Source organism: Archocentrus centrarchus, chromosome 4 (assembly GCF_007364275.1).
Source record: "Archocentrus centrarchus isolate MPI-CPG fArcCen1 chromosome 4, fArcCen1, whole genome shotgun sequence".
Classification (NCBI taxonomy): Eukaryota; Metazoa; Chordata; class Actinopteri; order Cichliformes; family Cichlidae; genus Archocentrus; species Archocentrus centrarchus.
In genome coordinates this window covers 31,757,818-31,777,265 of record NC_044349.1, presented here as the reverse complement: position 1 = coordinate 31,777,265, position 19,448 = coordinate 31,757,818, and the positions used below count along the sequence as shown (strand labels likewise).

The following is a 19,448-nucleotide window of genomic DNA, read 5'->3' as shown; positions in this document are numbered from 1 at the left end:
ACCACCGCAGCCCCAGCTACAACAGCTGCCCCAGCTACAACCGCAGCCCCAGCTACAACCGTTGGAGCTACAACCGTTGGACCTACAACAGCAGCCCCAGCTACAACCATTGGAACTACAACCGTTGGACCTACAACAGCTGCCCCAGCTACAACAGCTGCCCCAGCTACAACCGCTGGAGCTACAACCGTTGGACCTACAACAGCTGCCCCAGCTACCACTGTTGCCCCAGCTACAACAGCTGCCCCAGCTACCACTGCTGCTATAGCTACAACAACTGCCCCAGCTACCACCGCAGCCCCAGCTACAACCGCAGCCCCAGCTACAACAGCTGCCCCAGCTACCACCGCAGCCCCAGCTACAACAGCTGCCCCAGCTACAACCGTTGGAGTTACAACCGTTGGACCTACAACAGCAGCCCCAGCTACAACAGCTGCCCCAGCTACCACCGTTGCCCCAGCTACAACAGCTGCCCCAGCTACAACAGCTGCCCCAGCTACAACAGCTGCCCCAGCTACCACCGCAGCCCCAGCTACCACCGCAGCCCCAGCTACAACAGCTGCCCCAGCTACAACCGCAGCCCCAGCTACAACCGTTGGAGCTACAACCGTTGGACCTACAACAGCAGCCCCAGCTACAACCATTGGAACTACAACCGTTGGACCTACAACAGCTGCCGCAGCTACAACAGCTGCCCCAGCTACAACCGCTGGAGCTACAACCGTTGGACCTACAACAGCTGCCCCAGCTACCACAGTTGCCCCAGCTACAACAGCTGCCCCAGCTACCACTGCTGCTATAGCTACAACAGCTGCCCCAGCTACCACCGCAGCCCCAGCTACAACCGCAGCCCCAGCTACAACAGCTGCCCCAGCTACCACCGCAGCCCCAGCTACAACAGCTGCCCCAGCTACAACCGCTGGAGCTACAACCGTTGGAGCTACAACCGCTGCCCCAGCTACAACCGCTGCCCCAGCTACCACCGCTGCCCCACCTACAACAGCTGCCCCAGCTACAACCGTTGGAGCTACAACCGTTGGACCTACAACAGCTGCCCCAGCTACAACAGCTGCCCCAGCTACCACCGTTGCCCCAGCTACCACAGCTGCCCCAGCTACCACCGTTGCCCCAGCTACCACAGCTGCCCCAGCTACCACCGCTGCCCCAGCTACAACAGCTGCCCCAGCTACCACCGCAGCCCCAGCTACCACCGCAGCCCCAGCTACAACAGCTGCCCCAGCTACAACAGCTGCCCCGGATACCACCGCAGCCCCAGCTACAACAGCTGCCCCAGCTACAACCGTTGGAGCTACAACCGTTGGACCTACAACAGCTGCCCCAGCTACAACAGCTGCCCCAGCTACCACCGTTTGCCCACCTACAACAGCTGCCCCAGCTACAACCGTTGGAGCTACAACAGCTGCCCCAGCTTCCACCGCAGCCCCAGCTACCACAGCTGCCCCTGCACCCACGGTTGCCCCAGCTACCACAGCTGACCCAGCTACCACCGCTGCCCCAGCTACAACCGCTGCCCCAGCTACAACCGTTGGAGCTACAACCGTTGGACCTACAACAGCTGCCCCAGCTACCACTGTTGCCCCAAGTATCACAGCTGCCCCAGCTACCACAGCTGCCCCAGCTACCACTGCTGCAATAGCTACAACAGCTGCCCCAGCTACCACCGCAGCCCCAGCTACAACCGCAGCCCCAGCTACAACAGCTGCCCCAGCTACCACCGTAGCCCCAGCTACAACAGCTGCCCCAGCTACAACCGTTGGAGCTACAACCGTTGGACCTACAACAGCAGCCCCAGCTACAACAGATGCCCCAGCTACCACCGTTGCCCCAGCTACAACAGCTGCCCCAGCTACAACCGCTGCCCCAGCTACAACAGCTGCCCCAGCTACCACCGCAGCCCCAGCTACCACCGCAGCCCCAGCTACAACAGCTGCCCCAGCTACAACCGCAGCCCCAGCTACAACCGTTGGAGCTACAACCGTTGGACCTACAACAGCAGCCCCAGCTACAACCATTGGAACTACAACCGTTGGACCTACAACAGCTGCCCCAGCTACAACAGCTGCCCCAGCTACAACCGCTGGAGCTACAACCGTTGGACCTACAACAGCTGCCCCAGCTACCACTGTTGCCCCAGCTACAACAGCTGCCCCAGCTACCACTGCTGCTATAGCTACAACAGCTGCCCCAGCTACCACCGCAGCCCCAGCTACAACCGCAGCCCCAGCTACAACAGCTGCCCCAGCTACCACAGCAGCCCCAGCTACAACAGCTGCCCCAGCTACAACCGTTGGAGCTACAACCGTTGGACCTACAACAGCAGCCCCAGCTACAACAGCTGCCCCAGCTACCACCGTTGCCCCAGCTACAACAGCTGCCCGAGCTACAACCGCTGCCCCAGCTACAACAGCTGCCCCAGCTACCACCGCAGCCCCAGCTACCACCGCAGCCCCAGCTACAACAGCTGCCCCAGCTACAACCGCAGCCCCAGCTACAACCGTTGGAGCTACAACCGTTGGACCTACAACAGCAGCCCCAGCTACAACCATTGGAACTACAACCGTTGGACCTACAACAGCTGCCCCAGCTACAACAGCTGCCCCAGCTACAACCGCTGGAGCTAAAACCGTTGGACCTACAACAGCTGCCCCAGCTACCACTGTTTCCCCAGCTACAACCGCTGCCCCAGCTGCCACTGTTCCCCCAGCTACCACAGCTGCCCCAGCTACCACCGTTGCCCCAGCTACCACAGCTCCCCCAGCTACCACCGCTGCCCCAGCTACAACAGCTGCCCCAGCTACCACCGCAGCCCCAGCTACCACCGCAGCCCCAGCTACAAAAGCTGCCCCAGCTACAACAGCTGCCCCAGATACCACCGCAGCCCCAGCTACAACAGCTGCCCCAGCTACAACCGTTGGAGCTACAACCGTTGGACCTACAACAGCTGCCCCTGCTACAACAGCTGCCCCAGCTACCACCGTTGCCCCAGCTACAACAGCTGTCCCAGCTACCACCGTTGCCCCACCTACAACAGCTGCCCCAGCTACAACCGTTGGAGCAACAACAGCTGCCCCAGCTACCACCGTTGCCCCAGCTACCACCGCAGCCCCAGCTACCACAGCTGACCCAGCTACCACCGCTGCCCCAGCTACAACCGCTGCCCCAGCTACAACCGTTGGAGCTACAACCGTTGGACCTACAACAGCTACCCCAGCTACAACAGCTGCCCCAGCTACAACCGTTGGAGCTACAACCGTTGGACCTACAACAGCTGCCCCAGCTACCACCGTTGCCCCAACTACCACAGCTGCCCCAGCCACCACAGCTGCCCCAGCTACCACCGCTGCCCTAGCTACAACAGCTGCCCCAGCTACCACCGCTGCCCTAGCTACAACAGCTGCCCCAGCTACCACCGTTGCCCCAGCTACAACAGCTGCCCCAGCTACAACCGCTGCCCCAGCTACAACAGCTGCCCCAGCTACCACCGCAGCCCCAGCTACCACCGCAGCCCCAGCTACAACAGCTTCCCCAGCTACAACCGCAGCCCCAGCTACAACCGTTGGAGCTACAACCGTTGGACCTACAACAGCTGCCCCAGCTACAACCGTTGCCCCAGCTACAACAGCTGCCCCAGCTACCACCGTTGCCCCAGCTACCACAGCTGCCCCAGCTACCACCGTTGCCCCAGCTACCACAGCTGCCCCAGCTACCACCGCTACCCCAGCTACAACAGCTGCCCCAGCTACCACCGCAGCCCCAGCTACAACAGCTGCCCCAGCTACAACAGCTGCCCCGGATACCACCGCAGCCCCAGCTACAACAGCTGCCCCAGCTACAACCGTTGGAGCTAGAACCGTTGGACCTACAACAGCTGCCCCAGCTACAACAGCTGCCCCAGCTACCACCGTTGCCCCACCTACAACAGCTGCCCCAGCTACAACCGTTGGAGCTACAACAGCTGCCCCAGCTACCACCGTTGCCCCAGCTACCACAGCTGCCCCTGCTACCACCGTTGCCCCAGCTACCACAGCTGACCCAGCTACCACCGCTGCCCCAGCTACAACCGCTGCCCCAGCTACAACCGTTGGAGCTACAACCGTTGGACCTACAACAGCTGCCCCAGCTACAACCGTTGGAGCTACAACCGTTGGACCTACAACAGCTGCCCCAGCTACCACCGTTGCCCCAAGTACCACAGCTGCCCCAGCTACCACAGCTGCCCCAGCTACCACTGCTGCTATAGCTACAACAACTGCCCCAGCTACCACCGCCGCCCCAGCTACAACCGCAGCCCCAGCTACAACAGCTGCCCCAGCTACCACCGCAGCCCCAGCTACAACAGCTGCCCCAGCTACAACCGTTGGAGCTACAACCGTTGGACCTACAACAGCTGCCCCAGCTACAACAGCTGCCCCAGCTACCACCGTTGCCCCAGCTACAACAGCTGCCCCAGCTACAACCGCTGCCCAAGCTACAACAGCTGCCCCAGCTACCACCGCAGCCCCAGCTACCACCGCAGCCCCAGCTACAACAGCTGCCCCAGCTACAACCGCAGCCCCAGCTACAACCGCTGCCCGAGCTACAACAGCTGCCCCAGCTACCACCGCAGCCACAGCTACCACCGCAGCCCCAGCTACAACAGCTGCCCCAGCTACAACAGCTACCCCAGCTACAACCGCTGCCCCAGCTACCACACCTGCCCCAGCTACCACCGCAGCCCCAGCTACAACCGCTGCCCCAGCTACAACAGCTGCCCCAGCTACCACCGCTGCCCCAGCTACCACCGCAGCCCCAGCTACAACAGCTGCCCCAGCTACAACAGCTGCCCCAGCTACAACCACTGCCCCAGCTACCACACCTGCCCCAGCTACCACAGCTGCCCCAGCTACCACCGCTGCCCCACCTACAACAGCTGCCCCAGCTACCACCGCAGCCCCGGCTACCACCGCAGCCCCAGCTACAACAGCTGCCCCAGCTACAACAGCTGCCCCAGCTACAACCATTGGAGCTACAACCGTTGGACCTACAACAGCTGCCCCAGCTACAACAGCTGCCCCAGCTACCACCGTTGCCCCAGCTACAACAGCTGCCCCAGCTACAACAGCTGCCCCAGCTACAACAGCTGCCCCAGCTACAACAGCTGCCCCAGCTACCACCGCAGCCCCAGCTACCACCGCAGCCCCAGCTACAACAGCTGCCCCAGCTACAACAGCTGCCCCAGCTACAACCGTTGGAGCTACAACCTTTGGACCTACAACAGCTGCCCCAGCTACCACCGTTCCCCCAGCTACCACAGCTGCCCCAGCTACCACCGTTGCCCCAGCTACCACAGCTGTCCCAGCTACCACCGCTGCCCCAGCTACAACAGCTGCCCCAGCTACCACCGCAGCCCCAGCTACCACCGCAGCCCCAGCTACAACAGCTGCCCCAGCTACAACAGCTGCCCCAGCTACCACCGCAGCCCCAGCTACAACAGCTGCCCCAGCTACAACCGTTGGAGCTACAACCGTTGGACCTACAACAGCTGCCCCAGCTACAACAGCTGCCCCAGCTACCACCGTTGCCCCAGCTACCACCGCAGCCCCAGCTACCACAGCTGCCCCAGCTACAACCGCAGCCCCAGCTACAACCGTTGGAGCTACAACCGTTGGACCTACAACAGCAGCCCCAGCTACAACCGTTGCCCCAGCTACAACAGCTGCCCCAGCTACCACCGTTGCCCCAGCTACCACAGCTGCCCCAGCTACCACCGTTGCCCCAGCTACCACAGCTGCCCCAGCTACCACCGTTGCCCCAGCTACCACAGCTGCCCCTGCTACCACCGTTGCCCCAGCTACCACAGCTGACCCAGCTACCACCGCTGCCCCAGCTACAACCGCTGCCCCAGCTACAACCGTTGGAGCTACAACCGTTGGACCTACAACAGCTGCCCCAGCTACAACCGTTGGAGCTACAACCGTTGGACCTACAACAGCTGCCCCAGCTACCACCGTTGCCCCAAGTATCACAGCTGCCCCAGCTACCACAGCTGCCCCAGCTACCACTGCTGCTATAGCTACAACAACAGCCCCAGCTACCACCGCCGCCCCAGCTACAACCGCAGCCCCAGCTACAACAGCTGCCCCAGCTACCACCGCAGCCCCAGCTACAACAGCTGCCCCAGCTACAACCGTTGGAGCTACAACCGTTGGACCTACAACAGCTGCCCCAGCTACAACAGCTGCCCCAGCTACCACCGTTGCCCCAGCTACAACAGCTGCCCCAGCTACAACCGCTGCCCAAGCTACAACAGCTGCCCCAGCTACCACCGCAGCCCCAGCTACCACAGCAGCCCCAGCTACAACAGCTGCCCCAGCTACAACCGCAGCCCCAGCTACAACCGCTGCCCGAGCTACAACAGCTGCCCCAGCTACCACCGCAGCCACAGCTACCACCGCAGCCCCAGCTACAACAGCTGCCCCAGCTACAACAGCTACCCCAGCTACAACCGCTGCCCCAGCTACCACACCTGCCCCAGCTACCACCGCTGCCCCAGCTACAACCGCTGCCCCAGCTACAACAGCTGCCCCAGCTACCACCGCTGCCCCAGCTACCACCGCAGCCCCAGCTACAACAGCTGCCCCAGCTACAACAGCTGCCCCAGCTACAACCACTGCCCCAGCTACCACACCTGCCCCAGCTACCACAGCTGCCCCAGCTACCACCGCTGCCCCACCTACAACAGCTGCCCCAGCTACCACCGCAGCCCCGGCTACCACCGCAGCCCCAGCTACAACAGCTGCCCCAGCTACAACAGCTGCCCCAGCTACAACCATTGGAGCTACAACCGTTGGACCTACAACAGCTGCCCCAGCTACAACAGCTGCCCCAGCTACCACCGCTGCCCCAGCTACAACAGCTGCCCCAGCTACAACCGCTGCCCCAGCTACAACAGCTGCCCCAGCTACAACAGCTGCCCCAGCTACCACCGCAGCCCCAGCTACCACCGCAGCCCCAGCTACAACAGCTGCCCCAGCTACAACAGCTGCCCCAGCTACAACCGTTGGAGCTACAACCTTTGGACCTACAACAGCTGCCCCAGCTACCACCGTTCCCCCAGCTACCACAGCTGCCCCAGCTACCACCGGTGCCCCAGCTACCACAGCTGACCCAGCTACCACCGCTGCCCCAGCTACAACAGCTGCCCCAGCTACCACCGCAGCCCCAGCTACCACCGCTGCCCCAGCTACAACAGCTGCCCCAGCTACAACAGCTGCCCCGGCTACCACCGCAGCCCCAGCTACAACAGCTGCCCCAGCTACAACCGTTGGAGCTACAACCGTTGGACCTACAACAGCTGCCCCAGCTACAACAGCTGCCCCAGCTACCACCGTTGCCCCACCTACAACAGCTGCCCCAGCTACAACCGTTGGAGCAACAACAGCTGCCCCAGCTACCACCGCAGCCCCAGCTACCACAGCTGCCCCAGCTACCACCGCAGCCCCAGCTACCACAGCTGACCCAGCTACCACCGCTGCCCCAGCTACAACCGCTGCCCCAGCTACAACTGTTGGAGCTACAACCGTTGGACCTACAACAGCTACCCCAGCTACAACAGCTGCCCCAGCTACAACAGCTGCCCCAGCTACAACCGCTGCCCCAGCTACCACCGCAGCCCCAGCTACCACAGCTGCCCCAGCTACCACCGTTGCCCCAGCTACCACAGCTGCCCCAGCTACCACCGCTGCCCCAGCTACAACAGCTGCCCCAGCTACCACCGCAGCCCCAGCTACCACCGCAGCCCCAGCTACCACCGCAGCCCCAGCTACAACAGCTGCCCCAGCTACCACCGCAGCCCCAGCTACAACAGCTGCCCCAGCTACAACCGTTGGAGCTACAACCATTGGACCTACAACAGCTGCCCCAGCTACAACAGCTGCCCCAGCTACCACCGTTGCCCCACCTACAATAGCTGCCCCAGCTACCACCGTTGGAGCTACAACAGCTGCCCCAGCTACCACCGTTGCCCCAGCTACCACAACTGCCCCTGCTACCACCGTTGCCCCAGCTGCCACAGCTGACCCAGCTACCACCACTGCCCCAGCTACAACAGCTGCCCCAGCTACAACCGTTGGAGCTACAACCGTTGGACCTACAACAGCTGCCCCAGCTACAACAGCTGCCCCAGCTACCACAGCTGCCCCAGCTACCACCGTTGGAGCTACCACAGCTGCCCCAGCTACCACCGTTGCCCCAGCTACCACAGCTGCCCCAGCTACCACCGCAGCCCCAGCTACAACAACTGCCCGAACTACCACCGCAGGCCCAACTACAACAACTGCCCCAGCTACCACCGCAGCCCCAGCCACCACAGTTGGAGCTACCACCGCAGCCCCAGCCACCACCGTTGGAGCTACCACCGCAGCCCCAGCCACCACCATTGGAGCTGCCACTGCAGCCCCAGCCACCACCGCCGCAGCCACCACCGCAGCTATCGCCGCAGCTACCACCGCAGCCACCACCGCAGCCACCACCGCAGCTACAACCACTGGAGCTACACCCGCTGCAGCTACCACCACCTCCCCATCTACAACTGCTACATCTAGCACCACAGCCACAGGCACAACCACTGCAGGTACTACAGCAGTCACAGCTACAACTGCAGCCCCAACATCCTCCAGCTCAGTGGCCCAGTCATCCACAGCTAAAACAACTACAAGTAATGCAACTTCTAGCAGACTAGGTTTTATCCATTTGCTGCTTGGAATTCTTCTCTTCATTCTTATTTAGAAATCAGGGAAATCTGTCAAGAAAAGTGTACAATTCTTAAAAGATCTAAAGCGTAAACTAATTTTTTTGTATTTATGTATTTATTTATATACTTCTAGAAGTATTGGTGTATATGAAGCTAACCCGTGTGAATTAGCATTCCTCTAGGGGGAAAAGAAATTAGAGATTCAATTGAATGTTGTTTTTTATGTTGGCAGCAAGTGGCACTGAAAATAAACTGTAAAGTATTTTATTTTATTTCTATATGTAAGTGTTTGTAGTTTCCATGAATATGTTGTTCTGCTACAGTTTTTCCAGTTTGGGTTTCTGTGATCTATGTCTAATAAAACTTTCGTCCTGTGGCCTTGAAGATTTCTTGGAAACCTTACTAGTAGCACACTTTTTCATGAATAACCAGACTTAACAACTGTTTAAAAAAATGTGTACTCAGATTTTATTGACTACAAAGAAAAAGAAAAATTTTAAAGTCTAAAACAGAAAGATACACTTGGAACAGCACGTTTCACATGTGTTGTATAAGGCTTTGAGTGCTCAGTCAGAGTAGTAAAGCATTATAAGAACTAGTCCATTTACCATGATCTATGATCTATACAAAGCGCCTTGAGGCGACTGTTTGTTGTGATTTGGCGCTATATAAATTAAATTGAATTGAATTATTAGTGTTTTAACAAAATATCTAGTCTAGATATTTACTTTATGCTTCAGTAAGAAAGAATGATATAACATATGGTGATGAAAGTTGATATAGCTCACTTCAGGAGAAAAAATAAAGCACTGATTATGCCCATTTAGTAAAACTAAACACAGTTATCTAAAACAAAGACCATAAGGCAAACTTAACCCTTTCATGGTTAGAGGTGCCTATATTTAAAATCAACTAACCAGTTGGAAGTACAGTTATAAATGTAAAACAAAGTGTAATGCAGAATTATTTAAGTTTAATTTCAGAATCCATGTAACTGATGCAGTTTGTGGCCATACCTGGATAATTTACTCCTTCATGACGCTTGATGGGTTACTGACAGGTAAACAGGTTGTTTGCGAAGGAAGGCACCTGAAACACTTTAAGAAAGTAAAACATTTAATACATCAAAGTGTGCGAAATTCTGTTCCCCCGTTTCCCCTGTGTTGGGAGCACAAACTGCAGCCAGAGACACGGATCCGACTGTCTTCACAGCGCATCTGATCGATTTCTCTGTAAAATTACACCGTAAAAGACTTGCTGGTAAATTAATTTGTTCCCATGTCATGGAGGGGGAACACAATCTTTTGGACGGCTGAAATATTTGGTTCCCCTCGTGTAACTTTGGCAAATAAAGAGCAAATATTTTCATATTGACAGGAGTTGTCATTCTTGATGAAAGGAATAAATACAGTGAAAGACTTACTCAGAAATTGATCAGAACAGGCCGTGAAGACTGTCGGATGCACCTTTCTGGCTGCGCTCCTGAAACAGGGGGAACATCCAAAAATGCAAAAATACTGGAATGTGGCATAAACATGAATGTGCCATAAAGCACACAGCAGGGAAAAACCAATGACGAAGTGACAAGGAACTAAACAAAACAAAACACAAGAACATAGTCCAAAAACAAACAAAGGAAGGAAACAAAAAGCAGCAGCATAAGGCTGGAAAAAGTCCCTGCCAGGGAAACCACAAGGGTGGCGGCAAGACAAAACAGGAGGCCGACCGCACTCCCAGCAGCGGCAGCGAGAATGAAGGCGAGACTGGAGGCCGACCGCGCTTCCAGCAGCGGCGGCGAGGACGAAGGCGAGCAAGAGGGACTGCAGCACTAACTAAGGGGACCAATATTAAAGAAACTGGGGAGACCTGAAGGATTGAGGGCACTGAAGGCACTAAAGGGAGCGGAGCTGAGGGGGCTGAAGGGAGCGAAGCTGAGGGGACCTGAGCAGAGGGAACTAAAGAGATCGAGGGGACCTGAGGGCCTAAAGCTGAAGATGTAGGGAGTAAAGCTGTGGGGACCGAAGCTGAGGGGCCAGAGGGAACCGAAGCTGAGGGGACTAGGGGAACTGAAGGGACCGAAACTGAGGGGACTAGGGGGACCAAAACTGAGGAGGGACCTGAAGGGACAGAGAGAACTAAAGTGACCGGAGTTGAAGGTGAACGAGCTGAGGATGAAGCTGGGGCTACTGAGGGGGCTAACGGGACTGAAGCTGTGGAGGAAGCTCAAGGGAACTGATGCTGAGGGAGCTGAAACTACTGAGGGAACCTGGGGGACCAAAGAGGAGGGAACCGAGGAGGCTAAAAGAGACTGGACTGACTAAAGTAAATGGACTAGTTCTTATATAGCGCTTTTCTACTCAGTCAGAGCACTCAAAGTGCTTATACAACATGTTTTACATTCACCCATGCACACCCATTCATACAAGCACTTCCATGTTTACTAAGCTAAGTGCTTTTAATTAGCTAACATTCACACTCTGACAGGATGGTCGGAGAGCAACTTGGGGTTAAGTATCTTGCCCAAGGATACATTGGCATGTAACCTGGAGTAGCCAGGAATCGAACCGCTGACCTTCCGATCAATAGGTGACCTGCTCTACCTACTGAGCTACAGCCACCCCACTCAAGCAGAGGGACTTGAAGGAACCGAAGCAGAGGGGACCAAAGCAGAGGGGTTAGCTAGGGGAACTGAAACTACTGGGGGGACCAAAGCAAATGAAGCTGCTAAAGGGAGCAAAGCTGCAATGGGAGCTGAGGAGCCTGAAGGGACCAAAGGAGCTGATGCTAAAAGGATTGACACAGAGGGGAGCAAAACTGAGGAGTCACCTGGGGGGACCAAAGCTAAAGCTGAGAGACCAGAGGGGACTGAAGCCCAAGGGAACTGAAGCTACTGGGGGGACCAAAGGAACTAAAGCTGAGAGAACTGAGAGGACTTAAGGGACCAAAGGAGGGACCAGAGCTAAAGTGGCGGAAGCTGGGGGAACTGAGGAGACTAACACCGGGGAGACTGAAAGAACCCGAGGGACTAAAGCAGGAGCTGAGGGGACCCGAGGGACTAAAGCGGGAGCTGAGGGGACCAAAGGGGCTGAAAAAGCTAACTGATGGGACTGAGGAAACTGAAGGAGCTGAAACTGAAGGGACTGAAGAGATTGAAACTCCAGAGTGAGCTTAGAGAGCAGAGGGGACTAAAGGAGTTGAGGAGCCAGAGGCTGAAGGGGCTGAAGCAGAGGGCACTGAGGCTAAAGGGGCTGAAGCTGAGGGCACTGAAGGGATCGGCGGTACTAAAGTGAGCAACGCTGAGGGTACCTGAGTGACTAAGGAGACCATAGGGGCTGGAGCTGCTACAGGTAGCGTGGGCACAATGGAGTGTGGTCGTGCCTTGGGTGCTGTTACTGCAGATGGTGTGGAACGTGGCTGTGGCACTGCTGCAGCAAGCGGCTGTGTGTAAATAAATAAAGCCAATATAACAGACTAATGTCTTGAAAATCCCAAATTGAAGTATTTTTTGCAAATGATTAGAGGTAATTTTTTTCCAGAAGATTGTTGTTAAATTTCAAGAAAAGTTTATGTGAGAAACTCAGTCTTAGTAAAACCTCAGAAGAAATGTTAGAAAAAAGACTGCATGTAAATAGTTTGTGGAACACAGCTGAATCTGAGTCACAAAACAAAGTGCCAAACCTTGAGCTTCCGCTCTGTTACAAAGCAAAAGATAGAGAACTAAAAAACCTATTTATGTAGAATAAAATACAAGTTACCGATTTACACTTTTGTACATTTACATTTCATTCATTTGGTAGGTTTGTTTAAAGCTAAGATTAAAAAAAACAAACAAAAAAAAACAAAAGAAAAAAAAACGAATAGAGCAGTGATCATTTTGAATTTTGAATGTCTGAACAAATTGATATTAGATCAAACATTAAAGGAAAAATCCAAAAAGCTAATAATATAAAAATCAGTATGCCCCTTTAGATAAATAAGCTAAATTAAGGTAAATTAATGAGACACAAACAGAACTGAATTGTGAATTGCCATCTATGTTGCCGGGGGGCTTGTGCCCCTGGTAGGATCTCCCATGGCAAATTGGTCCTGGGTGAGGGTCCAGACAAAGAGCAGTTCAGAAGACCCCTATGTCTGCAACAACAAGGAAATAGTTTACCCTGCCTGGGATAGGGTTACCAGGGCCCCACCCTGGAGCCAGGCCTGGGGATGGAGCTCGAGGGAGAGCGTCTGGTGGCCAGGCATTAGCCCGGCTGGGTGCAGCCCAAAGACGTTACATGGGCCCGCCCTCCTGTAAGGCCCACCACCCACAGGAGGCCTCGTAGGGGTCAGGTACAGTGTGTGTCGGGCGGTGGCCAAGAGCGGAGGCCCTGGCAGACGATCCCAAGCTATCGAGACTGGCTATAGGGACATGGAATGTCACCTCTCTTGTGGGGAAGGACCCTGAGCTAGTGCGTGAGGTTGAGAGATACCAGCTAGATATAGTTGGGCTCACCTCAATGCATGGCCTGGGCTCTGGAACCAGTCTCCTGGAGAGAGCCTGGACTCTGTTCCAGTCTGGAGTTGCCCTCGGTGAGAGGCAGCGAGCTGGGGTGGGTATTCTTGTATCCCCCTGGCTTGCTGCCTGCATGTCGGAGTTTTCACCGGTGGACAAAAGCGTTGTTTCCCTGAGCCTTTGGGCCGGGGAATGGGTCCTGACTGTTGTTTGCGCTTATGTGCCGAATGACAGTTCAGAGTACCCATCCTTTTTGGAGTCACTGGGTGGGGTGCTGGAGAGTGCTCCATCCGGTGACTCCATAGTCTTGCTGGGAGACTTCAACGCTTACGTGGGCAATGACAGTGAGACTTGCAGAGGTGTGACTGGGAGGAACGGCCTGCCCGATCTGAACCCGAATGGTGTTTTGTTATTGGACTTTTGTGCAAACCACAGTTTGTCCATAATGAAAACCATGTTTGAACATAAGAATGTCCATAAGTGCACATGGCACCAGGACACCCCAGGTCGCAGGTCAATGGTTGATTTTGTAATCGTATCATCAGATCTGTGGCTGTATGTTCTGGACACAAGAGAGGAGCTGAGCTGTCAGCTGATCACCACCTGGTGGTGAGTTAGACCAGGTGGCGGGGGAAGATGCTGGACAGACCTGGCGCACCTAAACATATTGTGAGGGTGTGCTGGGAACGCCTGGCAGAAGCCCCATTCCAGGAGGTCTTCAACTCCCACCTCAACAGCGTTCCGAGGGAGGCTGAGGACATTGAGTCCGAATGGACTATGTTCCGCACCTCCATTGTTGAGGCTGCTGCTCAGAGCTGTGGCTGCAAGGTGGTTGGTGCCTGTCATGGTGGTAACCCCCGAACCAGATGGTGGTCACCGCAGGTGAAGGGAGCCATGGAGCTGAAGAAGGAGTCCTATCGGGCTTGGTTAGCCTGTGGGACTCCGAAGGCAGCTGACAGGTATTGGCAGGCCAAGCGGAATGCAGCTTGGGCAGTGGCCAAAGCAAAGACTTGGGTGTGGGAGGAGTTTGGTGAGGCTATAGAAAAAGACTTTCGGATGGCATCGAAGCAATATTTTTATCACTCTGATATTGGTATTTTACTATATCATTTATTAGTACCTATATTAATCTGAATTAATGTCACATTATATATTATTTGTCACCTATATTGTCACTCACACACTGGAACACTGCATGCTTTAGGTGAGTGGAAAGGACTGAGGCCAGCTCTGCCTAGGGCCTTGGGATTTTTCCACTAGTAGACTGCACTCATTCATATTTAGAGGCTCACCTTTGTACACAGCATTGCCAGTGTGAAGGTCAAGTAGTGGGAAGTGTGTTGATAGGTTCAGATCATTTTAAAAACTCAGAGGACAAACACACAACTCATTTCAACTTGCGCAAGGAGGAGAGATCCGTTCCTTGAACTCAGCTCTCAGCTGAGCGGAAGTTATCTGTCCTGGCGAACTGCTTCCTGCACAGCGCTTTTATTCGGATTTTCACAATAAGATCACGTGGGTTACATCAAACACAGTTTACAGCATGTAATAAACAACATTCTTGGCTTTTTCCTTACCATATATGGTCGTAAGCATACTGTGACATGTGCGCATGTAACATGGCGTATACGAGACACGTATCCTATATGTGTTCTCTGCAGGCCGAGAGCAGCCTGCAGGTAACTACAACTTCCTTTGTAAGAAATACCACCACGTGTTCCCATTTCAAACATAAAAACAACAGTATCATATGCACATAAAACAACTTATAGAAAATATACAAACAGAAGATATGATAATTTATAATAAACAGAATGGAATTTATACCATAACTCCAACATTTCCCCCCTGTTTATCATAACTTCACTGGCATCTTTTTTCCACACCACTTGCTTGCACATTTTCAGTGTGGGTTTCATTCATTGCCAAATATTTACATATTTACAAAATATCTTCAGGCATTTCAGCGTCTTGGTCGACCATCTGAAGCTGCAAATATGACAACATAACCAGTAAAAATCTTTGTTATCATGGATCTGATGCAGGGCAGAATACACATTGTAAACACACAAATCAACACTAACACACACAAAACAGGAGTCAGGCATTTCAACAATACCTGCCACCAAGTTCCCGCATTTAGCCAGGAAAACCAATCACTCTGGCTTTCCTGAGTGTGCTGTTGTACATATTTCTGTAATTCAGTCAGTCTGTCGAGTGCCTCCCTTATGGCTCCACCAGCATCATCTTCATCTGGGATGTAAGTACAACATGTCTTACCAATAATCTTACACACGCCACCCTGGGACGCTGTCAAAAGATCTAATACTATCCTATTTTGCATCACCATTGCTCTGAGTGAACTTAACTCTTTTAAAGTTCCTTGTCCTAGAGCTATGGTTGTATTTACCAGACGTAATAATACATAGCGATTTATTTCCACTTGGTCACGCACAAATCCCAGTCCAATTCCTGGAAAGATAGACTGGGCAATCTTCGCTCCGACTCCCCAAATCCGGAGCTCCTCTGGGACTTCTGAATGGCTCGTGAGCCACTCTCCAACCTGTCGCTTCGTCTTGTGATGTGGATGACTGGCCTGGTACTGCATGAAAAAGACATGATCTGACACATATGCAACACTACACAGGCCTCCCCAATCTGGGGGAAGGGACACGTATGCTTTGTGACCACAGATGAAATACCAATCCGCTAACACTCTTGTTCCCTTGGGTCCTGGTGCTACTCGTGAGCACTGACTCAGCTCTCCAGTGTCCATCTGTATTCTGTAGGCCAGGTCAGACTGACAGTCCTCCCTCTTGGTGGTTCCATTAGCTATAACACATGCTGGAAAAGCTTTCTCTGGCAAATGATTCAACATTAGCACCTCAGAAAGGGGGTTGCTACCTGATGCCTGGTGGGCAAATCTGTTAACATGAAATAATTACTATTAATGGGAGGACTTATCCCCTTTACTTTTTAAAAATTATAATAAGATTTGCTTCACTCCATTTAGCTCTTTTCCCTGGATGTGTAGCCAACCCATAGAGGCTCCACGAGTGCTCCCAGCTAACATTGTAAGGCCTCAGTCCAGTATTGTGTCCTGCCACTGGCATATGTGCACACACATAACAATTTGTCCAATTATTAACATGAGCTGTGACGTTCATTAACTGCCACCATTCATTGGTTGCATATTCATGTGGGTACTGGGTGTAATTTAATGAAGATGTTCCTCCTAAAATTAGCAGTGTGCTCACGCTGAAAATAATTATGAAGCTGCAGAAGGGCGCCATTCTAAAGGAGTAGGGATCAGCTGTTTTCTTCACTGGGTTGAGACGAAAAAACCACTATAAGGAATTTCCCCCTTTGTAACCAGACTTCCACCTTTACTCCGAAGTAAGTGGCTCCACCTTCTTGCAGTGACTCAGATGAATCCACGTAGATCTTTCAGCGATTTTCACTGCTGTTGGTGTGGTCAGTAGAACTTGATATGGACCGTCCCACCTCGGGTTCGACCAGCACTTCCATTTGATGACCTTGACCAGCACCCAGTCTCCTGGCTGTATCAGTGGCACCTGTGAAGAGAGAAGCTTCTGGCCGCTTGTTAGCATCAGTTGTTTGCTTTATAAAAATTTCCTCATCCACTCACTCAAATCACAGCTCTCTTCTGCCTTCTATTACAATGAATATATTTCTTATGAATATAATATATATACCAGTGTATACTTTATACATCTCTTATTTTCTTTAGTTTTAATATACATTTTATTTTCTATATATTTGATTATATTAGATTATGTTATTTTCATTTTAGTAAGTTTTGACTTTGTATTATATGGCACTAAACAGGAGTGACCCTCCAATCTCATTGTATATCCTATATAATGACAGTAAAACCATTCTATTCTATTTCATACGGAGTAAGTCCTAATTCTGATGGTGTTATGCGCATGTACATTTCCTCTTAACATTTGGCCAGTTTGTTTTTCAAAGTATCATTCTTAGTATCCCCCCTTTGGAGACATGGTCTGACCCATGACTCCATTTTTGCAAACCAAGGGAAGGCAGACAAGGTTTTTTTTTTTTTCTTTCTTTCTTTGAAGAAACCATCCACGAAGGGTGGAGGTACACTTAGCTCAAAAACGACACTCCTCCAGAGTAGCAAAGGCTTGAATCCCTGAAACAGAGGATCAGAGCCAACATGGTTGACACCATCAGGTAATCTGTGAAAGGAGCCACAAAAAAAAAAAAAAAAAATGGCATGTGGATTAGGTACTATAGGGGCTCTGGGAACAGCCCTATTTTTAACTCCACAGGGAAAAAGGAATAGAAACGGGAGAAGACATGAAACAATAACTCCAGTAGCCAATAAGGAGTTAAATACTTGTGTTATGCCAGCAACAGCCTCTGGTTTAAGAGGATATTGTTTTTAACAAGGGCAAAAAGCAGATTTCAGTCTGATAAAAGGTTCACAGGGCCTACATCATACTTTGGCATAAAATCAGAATTAGGACTCACCAAATTGCGTATTTCATCTAAATTTTTTAGAAAAATGAATTTTGACTTAGTTTCCACTGGTAGATATAATCGGACAAAGTTAGACTTAATTTTACTCCTGGAAGCTAAAACATTTTAGGCACTAAAAGACTGGGTGAACAGTTGTCCTGACTATTTTTCCTGAGCTTGGAACTGCAAAACTTATTTAACTGTATTCCCATATGTGGACATTGAATAGATGTGGCGTCCACTTTAACTTAAATGAAACAAATAATGCATATTCACGGACAGTAGAATTTGTTGCTCCCGAATCAACCAAAAAAGAAAAATTTTCCCATTTACAATTAAATTTAGCATAAGCATTTTCCTATGCAATTCCAATGCAACTGTACATGGATGCATTAAAATAATATGTTACAGGAAACCTGCTGAGCAGGTTGCTGCACGTGTGCTAGACTGTGTGTTAGACGCCAGTAATGAATGAGTGTGTGTCTGTGTTTGTGATATCTCACTTCCCTTTTCTGCTGATCAGGCAACTCGCCTTCATCTGACTTGTCTGAAGTCCTCCTCTCCGATCAGTGTGACACAGTCTGGTTAGTCCGTGTTCCCTTCACCAGTCTTGGGCATTCGTTTCACCAATGACCCATCAGGCTGCAGTTGTAACATCTGTCATCTCGACGCACCTGGAAAAGTCACCCCTTCTTCTTCCACGGGCAACACTTTACCTAGTGACAACGATTCAGTACAGAGTCAATGTTGCTGTTCTCTGTCAGCATCTTATTTGTCCTTTTTTCTTCTGGTGGTTCTTCTTCTCATTAACCATCTCCTGCGCATGCTGCTCAGTTCAGTGTGACGGCTGTCACACTTCAGGTCTTTGCTCTGAGCAGCCGATCTGGTCTGTCTCCATACAGGAGAGAGCAGTATTGAGGGCTCTTCTGAGGTGGAGCTGTACTGCTTGTCTGCAGGTTGTGGTGCAGTAGCGACTCAATGAAGAGGTGGAGGTGGTGGGTCTCGTTTTTACCGACAATCATTCTGGTCCAGACGATGTCTGATCAGAGGGCAGGAGTCCAGATCTGGGTCAGAGATTTTCAGCGCTTATAAATTTGCCTGCAAAAAGGGCATAGAGAGATGAGTTATCACAAGTAACACCAAATGGAGGTGGCCCCAAAACCGCCACTCCATTAATTAGAGCATCAGCTGTTCTGCCGCTCAAGTTCTGCTAAGATCTCGCTCTCCGCCGAGTTCTTTAACTATTAATTTTCTATTCCTACGTTCCCATTTCCATTTTCCTTAACACTCAAACATTTCATTTGTTTTTCATATTTAGTCGTTTTACAAATTTTCACTTTTTTCTGCACACTCTAACCCAAAAATTTACAGATCCCAAATATTTGGATCCATATCTCTTTATCTCATTTTCATGTGGCACTGTCAGGGGAAGGGTTAACATCACTGCTCTAAGATCCCATTTTTCCTAGTGAGACGTCTCTCACAAGTTTTCTTCAATGTCTAGAAAACAAAGAAAAAGATCACATTCAATGAGGCCTAATCACCTTAAGTCAAACAACTTATCTTTAACCTCTTTTACACGTGCCTCAGTCTGCGTGCCACCCACTTGCTGGTGGGTGTTACCCTTTTAAGCAGACTCCCAATGTCTATCCAACCCTGACAGTGACAAATGCAATTTTAATTTACCTTTTAAATCAA

General features: G+C 52.2%; 2 protein-coding genes across 2 annotated transcripts; both read left to right on the top strand.

The window, feature by feature from the left end:
• Positions 1 to 3,661: 3,661 nt before the first annotated feature.
• LOC115779618 (protein PELPK1-like) lies at positions 3,662 to 7,816 on the top strand (the record flags this gene model as incomplete). The annotated part of the gene is made up of 4 exons (XM_030728383.1): positions 3,662 to 3,739; positions 4,526 to 4,662; positions 5,629 to 5,797; positions 7,733 to 7,816. Coding segments are annotated over 4 exons (468 nt in total), but the record flags the coding sequence as incomplete, so codon positions are not given.
• A 47-nt stretch (positions 7,817 to 7,863) lies between these two features.
• On the top strand, positions 7,864 to 9,120 carry LOC115779617 (spore coat protein SP65-like; the record flags this gene model as incomplete). The annotated part of the gene is made up of 1 exon (XM_030728382.1): positions 7,864 to 9,120. A coding segment is annotated over one exon (924 nt), but the record flags the coding sequence as incomplete, so codon positions are not given.
• Positions 9,121 to 19,448: the final 10,328 nt, after the last annotated feature.